General features: G+C 53.9%; 2 protein-coding genes across 2 annotated transcripts; one reads left to right on the forward strand and one right to left on the reverse strand.

Moving 5' to 3' along the window:
• The first annotated feature begins 808 nt into the window (after positions 1–808).
• On the forward strand, positions 809–2,581 carry TLX2 (T cell leukemia homeobox 2). The gene is made up of 3 exons (XM_037528842.2): positions 809–1,531; positions 1,975–2,212; positions 2,350–2,581. Exons 1-3 carry the CDS (start codon positions 1,132–1,134, stop codon positions 2,564–2,566), a joined length of 855 nt encoding a protein of 284 aa, XP_037384739.1. The 5' UTR covers positions 809–1,131; the 3' UTR covers positions 2,567–2,581.
• Positions 2,582–4,205: 1,624 nt separating this feature from the next.
• Positions 4,206–11,506, reverse strand: DQX1 (DEAQ-box RNA dependent ATPase 1). The gene is made up of 12 exons (XM_037527693.1): positions 10,994–11,506; positions 10,396–10,649; positions 9,955–10,148; positions 8,891–9,275; positions 8,340–8,573; positions 8,152–8,251; positions 7,895–8,050; positions 7,620–7,811; positions 5,711–5,830; positions 5,389–5,579; positions 4,890–5,080; positions 4,206–4,670 (listed from the first exon to the last, which is right to left on the reverse strand). The coding sequence occupies exons 2-12, from the start codon at positions 10,630–10,632 to the stop codon at positions 4,514–4,516; spliced, it is 2,157 nt and encodes a 718-aa protein (XP_037383590.1). The 5' UTR covers positions 10,633–10,649; positions 10,994–11,506; the 3' UTR covers positions 4,206–4,513.
• Positions 11,507–11,542: the final 36 nt, after the last annotated feature.

Raw genomic sequence — 11,542 nt, forward strand, 5'->3', positions numbered from 1 at the left:
CTTCCTGGGCACCGAGGGGATGGGCAGGTACCGCCGTGGTGGTCCCCTGTTGAGAGCCGAAAGCGCGGGCCAAGCTCCCACCGGCCAAAGTTGGCACAGGCTGAGCCACGGGGTCGCTTTTCACCAATTTCAGAAATCGAAATCCTAAGAAACACGGGACACCCCATTACTGGCGCGCCCAGCAGGAGCCAGAGATCCTTCTGGAGAGGCGCGGGTCGGGGATAGCGGTGCGCCCGGATCACCCGCCCGCGAGCGGCTGTTCCCCGCCCCAGCCCACCGGCCGCGCCCTGCCACCCCCTCCCCACACCTGTCCTCTTCCCGGGCCTCCAATTCGCCAGGCGCCGTTCCCCAGCCGCTTCCCAAGACAGCCAGGAGGCCACAACGAGATTTGGTCTTCGAGGGCACTTAGGCCCGCGCCACAACGAATCCGGGATTCGGCAGGCAGGACCCATCGGGAGGCGCAGAGGGGGGGCTGTGGGAGGAGGCACCTGCGGAGGAAGCCGGGGAGGCCGAGGAAGCCCAAAGGCGGAGGCCGGCGAGGATGGAGTGGCGGAGCGCGTCTGGGCTGACTCAGCGCGCAGTGGCCAGTGCTCGGGCCCCTCCCGTGCCGGGCCTGGCTCCTAACACCCTCGCCACCTCCCTCACTACCCCACCATTGCCCGCCGGCCAGACTTCCCAGAGCTTGGCGCAAACAGGCGTCTCTTCCCCTTTAACGGGCCCGGCCCCGCCCCTGCCCTACCCCCAGGCCCTCTGCCCACCCCGGGCTGATCTGTCAGTCACTGCCCCAGCCCGAGCCCGTCCACCCTCTCCACCCTGGACTCGCGCAGAGCCGCCGGCTGCCCAGCATCCATCCGCGCTTCAGAAGCAGCAAGGACGCTCCTGGGGCCCCGGCAGGTCGCGCTCCCCCGGGATGCGAGTCCCTGCGCCGACGCCCGGCAGCGGCCGGCACGGGTGCGGCTATTCCGGGCGCACTGGGATGAAGCTGTCCTGGGGGCCCCGGCGCCCCGCCGTGGCCAGACCCGCAGGCCCCTGAGGCCGCCGCCCCGAGCGCGCCTCAGCTGGGCTCCCAGAGCTGCCCGGTGCGCTCTCCCTAACCGCGGAATCTGCTGCGGTCCCTCCTGACCCGGACCCATGGAGCCGGCGGTGCTGGCCTCGCACAACCACCCGCACCACGAACCAATCAGCTTTGGCATCGATCAGATCCTGAGCTGCCCAGAGCCCCCCGGGAGCGGCCTAGGCCCGGGTCGTGCGGGCCAGGGCCATGGGGAGAGTGCGGCGTTCTCGGGTGGATTTCACGGAGCCTCCAGCTACGGCCCCGCGGGTTCCCTGACCCCGCTGCCTGGAAGCTCCAGCGTGGGTCCGGGCGGCGTGATCCGCGTCCCGGCGCACCGTCCGCTGCCCGTACCGCCGCCCGCGGGAGGCTCGTCTGCCGTGCCTGGACCCTCGGGCTTGGGCGGCGCCGGGGGCCTAGCCGGACTCACCTTCCCGTGGATGGACAGCGGCCGCCGCTTTGCCAAGGACCGGCTCACGGGTGAGGTTGCCCGACCCCTCCAGCTTCATGCCCCACACTAATCGCATTTCCTCACCTTTGATCCTTAAGCTCCAACTCATGGTCCCCTTTAACACACCTCCGCCCCCCACCCCCGTCCCCAGCGCCCCAGATCATCCCGGAAGATGCTCCTCCAACACGTACCTTAGACCCGCAGCGCAGGAGCTCTGCGGAGAAGGCCGCCGTCGAGGCCCAGGCGCGTGGGAGGGCTGGTGAAAGTTATGGGGGACATCTCTGCCTCATCCAAAAGGGAGGGTCATTTCTCCCGAGGCCCTTTCTTGTCCTGAGACCTGGACCGACGCGGCCCGAGCCTGGGGCTCCGGGTAGGTCCAGGTACCGGAGCTTTCCGCCCAAGCAGCGGCACTCTCAGCGTGACACCTCGGCCACCCCGCCAACCCTGCCCTGCTCTTTCTCTCTCCCCATAGCCGCGCTTTCTCCCTTCTCCGGGACGCGCCGCATAGGGCACCCCTACCAAAACCGGACCCCCCCGAAGCGGAAGAAGCCGCGCACGTCCTTCTCCCGCTCGCAGGTGCTGGAGTTGGAGCGGCGCTTCCTGCGCCAGAAGTACCTGGCCTCGGCCGAGAGGGCGGCGCTGGCTAAGGCCCTGCGCATGACCGACGCACAGGTCAAGACGTGGTTCCAGAACCGACGCACCAAGTGGCGGTGAGGCGCGGGGTGGACTAGGCCCCGCGGGCAGGGCCGAGCGCGGGGAGGGCGCGGAGCCGCGGGCCTGGCCCAGTGGCGGGGAGGCGCGAGGCCGGCGAGGGCGGCCCTGCTGACCCGCGTCTCCACTCGTCCAGGCGCCAGACGGCCGAGGAGCGCGAAGCGGAGCGGCACCGCGCGGGCCGCCTGCTCCTGCACCTGCAGCAGGACGCGCTCCCGCGGCCACTGCGGCCGCCGCTGCCCCCAGATCCGCTCTGCCTGCACAACTCGTCGCTCTTCGCGCTGCAAAACCTGCAGCCCTGGGCCGAGGACAACAAGGTGGCTTCGGTGTCCGGGCTCGCCTCGGTGGTGTGAACGACGCCTGCCCGACCCGCCGAGCGCTCTTTTTCTTACCGAAGCGCCGCGCAGGGCCTGGGGCCCGGGAGCACGCGGCCGCCCACGCCGTGGCTTCGTGGCAGCGGAGCCCGCGAGAAGCAGCTGACCTGCTGGCTGTCGTCTAGGATTCCTCTGCCACCCGCGGGTTCCTAGACCGGCGTGGAGCGTTTGCCCCGCGCTAAGACGCTGCCTTTCCCGCCATTTCCACTTGACGGCAGCGCTGAACCTGAGCCGTGGAGGGGGCGGGACCTGCAGTAACATAGCCAGTGAGCAGCGGGGAGGAGGGCGGGCCGGCCAATGGGAGCTGTTGTCCTGAGGGACTCCGTCCTCCCGCGGATGGGTCAGAGCTGGGTTCACCCCGCCCACCCCCGCCAGAGCAAGTTAAAGGTGGTACGCTGGGAAGCGGCCAAGGATCTGTACCAAAGGTGGGAAGGGAGGAAGACTCCAACAACAGCAGAGTAATGGGAGGTGGTGCTGGAGAGCTAGAGTCTGTGGCAGGAACCAGAGGGTTTTATGCACGCTGGGCATCTCATCCTTCAACTGTAAAATAATCACTATGGGTTCCTTCTTAACTTTGAGCTCATGTTGTCTGTGTCTGTTCAACCTGCTGTGTGTTCAAGTCTTTTCACTTGAGCCTCATAATGCACCTGGGGGGCAAGCCAGATACTAATACTTAAACACGCAAAGAAAGAGAAAATCTGGGAAGACTAATCTGACTGGTGCCCTGCGCAGACAAGGGGGGAAAAGGGAAACCGTGGACAAAGTTAACTTAATGGGCCTAGTGGAATTAGGGTGAGCAGAATTTGGCAAATAGTTAGGAAGTGACAGGTCTAAGAGGAATCAAAGCTAATTACACAGAATTGTAGTGAGTCAGGAAATCAATGGTGTTGTGGATGATAAAGGGGGCAATTGGCAAGTTTAGACAAGATTAGCTGCAGGCAAAACTGAATGCTATATCTAGAAAGAAACCATTCTGGAAAAGTGCCTTTGGCGGCCAGTTGACATTCACATAGAGGTAGAGATGGAATGATGAGACAGAATCTCCAAGGGAGGGTACTTTGAGGACAAAAGCAAGTTCTAAGGATTAAATCCACAAAATTCTACACATTTAGCACATGTGCAAGATGATGAAAGGATATCAAAGTTAACAGTCCAAGGAAAGAAAAGGGAAAGGAATACTCAGCTAGAAAGAAAGGTAAGCACAGCATCTCTGAAATTGTTGGACATTGTAGCTTGTGGGCAAACCAGGGGCTGCTGGGAAGTTTGTTAATTGAAAGTTGAGAGTTTGGGGGTGTTTGCAGTAGCCTCAGGTTTAAGAAGGAGCAAGATTTAAGTGGCATGAGAACAAAAGGAAAGATCTTGTCTGATTCCTATAGCACTCCGATTCTTCCCCTGGAGGCAGAAGCAGTGTGTGAGCAATAGCTAGGGCCAGAGGTCAACTGTAGTCAGACTAATCATGTTCTGTATTAGTGACAGCTACATCTGTCAGTGCACAGAGGCTTGACCAGAGGTGAAACAGGCAAAAGCTACCACTGGAGGAGTCAATCCCTGAGTCTTTGCTGTTTTGTCATCTCTAACCCCTGGATGTTGTATATGGTCCTACAGAACCAAACTCAAATTTGGCACCACAGAAAAATAACTTTTATAGAACAAAAGAAGTACAAGAATAGGTTTGTTATAAATTGAGGGTACAGTAGGGTACAGTCGGTCCCTCTCCAACAAATAGGAGAATACAGCAAGGGTCCTGCCCCGTGTAGACTAGCTTACCCTGTCCATTCCACTCTTAGTCCACCATTTCTTGAGGCTCAGGTTCCAGGCTTTACATTTTACCCTAAACTTTGGGCTTTGAAATCCAGCTGGCTTCCTTGGTGCTAGCTTGAGGGAGGATCACATGCAATGAGATGAGTTGTTCCAATTGTTAGGTAGTCACTGCAGGACACAGGGATCTCCAAACTCTTTGGTGGAGGTAGATTCATTCCCTGTTGAAGCATCTGCTATTTCTTCCCTCAGATGGTTTAGAAGGTCTCTGCTCTCACTGGGGGGCAAGTTACTCAGGAAGTACTGAGGGGCCAATTCTACCAGCCTGACAGAGAGAGTCACAGTTAAGTGATTTCTGTAACTTGCTTATAAAGCAGACTCTTAAACTTCTTACTACCCTTTCCACAAACCCTCTTTCCTCAAACCCTATGTTGCCACAAACCACTAAATTCCCTCCTCTTTTTCAGGCTCTCTAATGCCCCAGTCATAATTTTGACCCTGGGAATAGGAATGGGCAGTGTAGTGGGTATTTGAGGGAACTCACATCTGTGGTTGAATCTCAGAAACAATGGAAAGGCAGTTGTCTTTGGAAATGGAGAAATTGTGGTAAAGCACCCACTGCGGGGGTCTGGCTGGAGCCCTACGGTTTCGGTAGCAGCAGTATGGAGAGAGCTGGGCCACGTGCTTATGGGTCAGGAGCAGGTAATTTCCAGTTCCATCTGTGTCTTGGGCCACCTCATTGAAAGGCAAAAATATTTTATAAGCAAGAGAGGCAAATAATAGAAAGAAAGAAAAGGGAACTAAGAGAATTAGTAAGGGTGGAAAGAGTATTAAAATAATTGTGTCTAAGTGTAATAGTCCCTTACCATACTATATGGCACTTTCCATACCCCTGTACCCCAAAACCTCAAAGGAAAGTTTCTCCTGGTTCTAAAGAATGCTGTAGAATGGCGACCTGGACTCGTTTCATAGGCAGCATACCAATTTTTGGTCCCTTTGCCTCCTGCACCTTTGTGACCCTCGCCCCAACTCTTTCCCCTAACCTTAAGGAAGTATCCAGACACCAGTGCTTTCTGAAGGTCTCTTCGATTCTGCTCAGAACCAAAGGCTGGTTGGGACAAGGGAAGTTCAATTCGTTGCATGAGTTCTAGGAGTTCTCCTCGAAGTTTCTGGGCTTGGCACAGTGCTGCCCAGTTTAGACCCCGAGCCTGGCACCAAGCCTTGTCTGTTCCACCTAGGAGGTGAAAGGACACAGCTGCAATTAAAGTCCTCGAGGCTCTGAAAGAACACAACCCTTGACTAAAGGGCCTCTGAGTAGAGGGGCAAATGTGAGGTTGTCTAAAAGATGCAGAGTGTGCCACTCACTCTGTATAAAGGCTTCGTACACCTGGATCAGAGAGCTATGATCACCATCCGCATGTTCCAGGGCCCGACGCAAGGCAGCTTCTTCTGCACAGAGAGGAGGATGGGTATACCCAGGGGCAGCTGGAGGCAGAAGAGAGGAAGGTCATTGTGGGGAATGAGAAAGGATACTATACAGATGGAACACAGGAATGGTACAAGTGTCATTTTGGGAAATGCCTCCAAAAGACACAGATAACTTTTCAATGCTATGCTCTTGGTTAGATATTGAAGAAAAAGTGATAAAAGACAGTTTGCCCTCAAGAAGCCCAGAGTCTGGCAGGAGAGACCAACAAGTAAGCACACGTGGTAAGCACGAATGGTATGGGAGCCAATATGTGAGGTTTGAGTAAAATTAGCGCAGTGGAGAAGGGGAAGAAAGAGTATTCTAGCCTGGGTATGGCATGGAACAGAAGTTAGTAGCATGGCGTGTTTGGAGAACTTCAAGTGCCCAGTAAGAGTGGAGAAGATGGCAGAGTAGCAGAGTGTCAAAGTGGAAGGACATAATGCCTGAGAGGTAGGTGTGAGCTAGGTCCTGAAAGGCTGGGTGTACTGTGCCATGTAAAATGAGTTTACATTCTGTTTGGGAGGTGAAGAAAAGCTATTGGAGAAGAGCTTTTCAGTAAAAGTCCATATGTTTGAGGAAGCACACATGATTAGTTAGGAGGCTACTGAAGGAGTCCAGCTAAGCAGTGATGGGGCTGTAAGATGGGCACCTCAGTGAGTATGGAGAAGAGATGAATTTTAAAATAATAAGATAGGGCCTCCCTGGTGGTGCAGGGGGTTAAGCACCGCACTGTGAAGCAGCCCGCAGCCTCTGCAGCATGAGTTCGATCCCAGGCTGGCCAGGGAGAAACCCACATGGCACGGCAGACCTCTCCTGACTTGCCCACTGCTCCCCTCAGCAGTGATTTTCAGTCAGTCAGCCTGTTCTGCTCCCCACTCTGTCTCTGGTGAATCCTCTCACCATCCCGCACCTCTAGCCTGTACCCCAGTTCTTGTGTGCATAAATAAGTAAATCTCTTAAAAATAAATAAAAATACTGGAAGATAAAAATCAAAGAACCTGGAGGAAGACTAGCTTAGAATGATGGTAGTGGAGCTACAGAGATGATGATATGATCGGGTGATTGTGGTGAGGTGGCAGTTTCAGACAATGCTTACTTGAAGTACTGAGTACCATCTGGTAGAAATGTCTATCAGGAGTCAGATATATAAATCAAAGATTCAGAAGAATGGTATTGTCAGGGAAACGTAAGTTTTGAAAACTTTAAGTGTAAAGAAGACCCCTTAGATCACAGAGTGAATGAACTTGCTCAGAGAGTTCAGGGAATGAGAAGGGAGGCAATGATACAACCCCAAGATCCAACTTATAATGCTCAAGTGCAGAGGATTAAGAGATGATTGAAGGAATGGTCAGAAAGGAAGGATGAAAACCAGGAGCAGCATTGACAGAGGCTTAGGGAGTTTCAAGGTGGGCATGGTCAGCATTCTCAAGTGTCAAAAGAAGTGTCCTTGGACTAAGGCTCGGGGAGGTCACTGGTGAGCTGAAAGCTTCAGTGTTGTGGTGGGCCTGAAGCCAAATGTACTGAGCGAGGATGACATGGAGAGAACAGTGTAGCACTTACTCTGTAGAGCTACAGGGTTGAGGAAGAGAGGAGTGGAGCTTCAGTACTAACAGATTTGAGCATTGTGAGGGGCAATAACCAGCAGTCTAAAGAGAAAGGAGAGTGATAAATGATTAAGCCTGGTTCCTTGGGTACTTTGAGGGGTGGAAACTGGAGCACAGGGGAAAGGCTAGCCTTAGGAGTACCAAACACCAAGGGGGAAGGACTGCAGTGGCCATAAGAACCAGATCCAGAAGCGATGTATACCAGTGAGCATGGCGGCGAGGGTGAGCATCTCATCCACACACTCAAACTCGCAGGAGGCCAGCAGGGCTTTTGCCAGCTCAGGGGGCAGGGGAAACTCTGAAAGGATGATTCCCAGGTCTGACAGGTCCCCATCATCATCCAGGGCTGCCAGATAGTCTAAGTCTTCCAGGGCCTGCATCAGGGCTTCTGGAGCTGGGGAGGAAATAGGACTCACAGGGCAGGGGTCTGAGAGACTAGTAGTCAGACAGCGAGTCTTGGGCTTAAGGGGTGCTCACCTGGCCGATCCAGGAAGTGACAGTCCCCTGGCTCTGCAATCTGTTTCCTCTTGAGCAGTAATACCAGGGGGCTCAGATTCTCCTCACACACCCTGGGTTGGGGTAGTAGAGGAGCCACTTCTAGGAAGGACTTAGGATATAAGCAGAGGCAGGATCCTGAGGGGAGAAAGACCGGGCAAAGGGCCACTAGAGATTTTTCAGGACTTGGGTGTTGATGACTCTTTGTGTTTGATCTTAGCGAGGGCAAAGACTCTTACCTGGTGGGAACCCTCTTGCCCGAAGTTGTCTTGCCTTTGCCTGGCACTTGCTGATTGGCCTCAACACTTGGGATTCTGCTCGGATCTGAGGATTGTAAACCTGGCACCATACCCCAATGAAGGCCAAGACAGATCAGCGTGGGCCATTTATATCTTTAGTCCCACATCCCCTCATCTCTCTCACTCACATTTCGAAGCTCCAGTCCTGAGTCAATGACATGTTGGATGGAAGGGAGCGAGAAGGAGAAGTCAGCCAGCCAGTGAGTGACTACCACCTTTTGGGCACCCGAGTCTGTGTCCTCGTATACAGCCTGAATAGCTTGACCAACGCCTGAGTGGAGGGGTAGCACCCGTGGAGGGGGCCTTTGGAGAGCCAAGGAACCCACCTCTCTGGACAAGGATTCACAGCACAAGGAAATTTCCTGAGGAGAGGGGTGGGGTGTTAGGGCACCTTTTGGGGTCACATACCCCTTTGAAAAACATGTAAGCTATGGCCCTTCAATCTGAAAAAAATGCATAAAGTTGGGAATTTTTAGGAATTCACTGAATCACATCTCTGCATTAGATGGAATCAAAAGAGGGTGGTGGTAGACTTATTCTGAAATCCATGAGTTTTCCTGTAGGGCCCAAACAGTGAATACTATAGCTCCCATGTTCCTAACACCCACTGTTCCCATTCCCCCACAACAGGAAGTTGGCATACATGAGTACCTCCTTTTGCAGTTGTGTTTTTTTTTACCTCCTCACTGGGTAGGTACACTAGCACGTCTCCTGGAGTCTCCTTCTGACACAATTCAAGCACAGCTTGGCAGACAGCTTCCACACGATCCGTAGGGACAATGTCCCTATAGATGGGGATGGGACAACTGCCAAGTTCTCCAGATACATGCACAACGGGAGGATTTCCCCAGAAGGCTTGGAGCTTAGGCTCAAGGGCTGGATCAGTAACCACAACCACTCTGAGGTCCCCGGGAAGGTTTCCCAGCCTGGCATCACACAGCAGCCCCTGAAGCACATCTGTGGCCACTGACCGCTCCTGAGCCTCATCCAGCACCAGCACACCCCAGGCTCCAGTGTCCCGGGTTGAGGCCACCTCCTGCAGAAGAAGTTTGTCCCAGCAGAACCTATTGACATTGGCAGTGGGCAGAGGATTTAGTGTGAACACTGATCAGCTCCAGAAGTTCAGGGGATTTTTCTCCCCTGGGTGCCTAGATTTTGATAGTGAATGTCAGAAAAAACCTCTTGTGATTGACCTCTTAAGCATGGAACCCAGAACTGTGACCCACAGCTCCACTGTTTACACTTTGTTCACAAGCCGTACTTTAGCTGGGAAAGTAAACTTTCATGGTGAGAGTGAGGGTGAATGTTTGTGGTCTCTGGCTGAAATTAAAGAGCTTAATTTAGGACCTCCCTCATGGTGCAAGGGAGCACCACACTATGAAGCAATTCATAACCTCTGCAGCATGAGTTCGATCCCCGGCCGGCCAGGGAGCAGTCCACATGGCACAGCAGACCTCTCCTGACCCGCCTGCTGCTTCCCTCAGCAGTGTACTTCAATCTGCCTGTTCTGTTCCCCACTCTGTCTCTGGTGAATCCTCTCACCCCCCACATCTCTGGCCTGTACCCCAGCTCTTGTATGCATAAATAAAACTTAAAAAAAAAAAAGAGCTTAATTCAGCAGTTGTATCATGTACAGTTTAAAACTTGAGACGGATTGAGGATTTGGTGAGATGTTAGAGGACTGGGCTTGTTGCCACCGGGTGAGGGGGATTCAATTTGGGTCAGGCCTGACGGAGGCCTCACCTGAGCAGGGTATCGGGCCCGGTGCAATCCTCCTGAGGGATACTGTATCCAACTTCATGACCCAGAGCCAGGTCCATCTCATCAGCAACACGCAGAGCCAGGCTTAGAGCTGCCAGAGGATGGGGCTGAGTGACAGTTACTCGGCCCTTCTGGAACCCCCTGGCCAGCGCAAATTCTGCACACCACTGAGGGATCTGGGATGGGGCAGGGAAGAATAACCAGTCAGCAGGACCCAGGGCTTTATCAGAAATGCTGGGGAGCTATGGCCAATTTAACCTTCCCTTGTTTGAGAAGTCCCTTCATCAGTCACCCTGGGGCCACGCTAACCTATATCCCTTTGCCCACCTCCCCTAAAGCTCCACATAGCGCAGTTCTTCCCTCACCTAGGGAAAGGCCAGTTCCCCAGACCCTCCTTTGTTCATACCCAGAATATCCCCCCACCTGAGTGCTCTTGCCAGAGCCAGGCTCTCCAGACACCAGCACTACTCCAGTGGGGCTACTCTCCAATTGCTCCAAGAAGATAAAACGAGTGGCCCAGATGGGCAAAGCTCGGCGTTGCTCAAGAAGCTCATAGTAGCGGGTAGAGAAGGGAAGCCCATCAAAGGGGTTCACAGCCAGTTCAGACTCCCCAGGGCTTACACCAGACTCTTCTGCCAGCCTGAGTAGCTGAGAGGCCATCGTGGCTCAGGCAGGACCTACAGAAGCAGGGCAGTCATTAAGGCCTTGTTTGTAACAGATACCATCTCCCCACTTCAGTGATCCCTGACCTATATGCTCAGACTACACGGACTGGGCCCATCTTTCCCAGCAAGTTTTGCCTGCCAGGAACTGGTGGAGATTTGCATCTTCAAGTAAGGGGCATCTTAAGAGGACTACTGCCTCATGGTTGGCAGTAAAAATCTTGTGACTAGCACAGGGTCCTCAAGATCAACAGGAATTATGTGAGAGCTGTACACCTATGAGAACATCCCAAGAGAAAGGATAGAATAAAAGGGGGCAGGAATCCAGATACAGGGCCCCAAGGATCCTGGATTCAAACCTGCTTGCAGTTCTGAGATGATTCAGGACAGCAGCCAGTTCCAGACGCACCCAGCTAGTCACCATCAGGCCAGTCACCAACTCTGACCCGAGTGAAGTACAAAGGTAAATTCCGGCCCAACCCTGGGGTTTGGCTCAAACACCAATCCTAAAGACTGGTTTTGGGGTGGGGCCACTTGCTCCTCCTTATTTAACTTAGGCAAGAACCTATGGAAAATAGGCTTCAGCTACTACACTGAGCATGTGTGAACTCTTATGCAGACACCATATAGTGTGTTCACTAGTGAAAGGCATCCTGGGACTTGTAGTTTTACAGCTGTTTCTTCACAAACCTGGGCCAGATACCCAAGTTAGGGTCTAGTTGCTGCTGGATCTTCAATTCAATTACATTTCCTTAATATCACGCATCTCTTGACACGAAGAGTTGATTTCCAATACTTCCATTCTGACAATTCCCCATAAACCAACCTGGAAACCTTCATAGCCCTGTTCTCCCCCAACTAAGGGAAAAGGCACTTGTTCAGGGGGCTTTTGAGACCCAGAGAAGCAA

Source organism: Talpa occidentalis, unplaced genomic scaffold (assembly GCF_014898055.3).
Source record: "Talpa occidentalis isolate TD23 unplaced genomic scaffold, MPIMG_talOcc4v2.1 talOcc4.5, whole genome shotgun sequence".
NCBI lineage: Eukaryota > Metazoa > Chordata > Mammalia > Eulipotyphla > Talpidae > Talpa > Talpa occidentalis.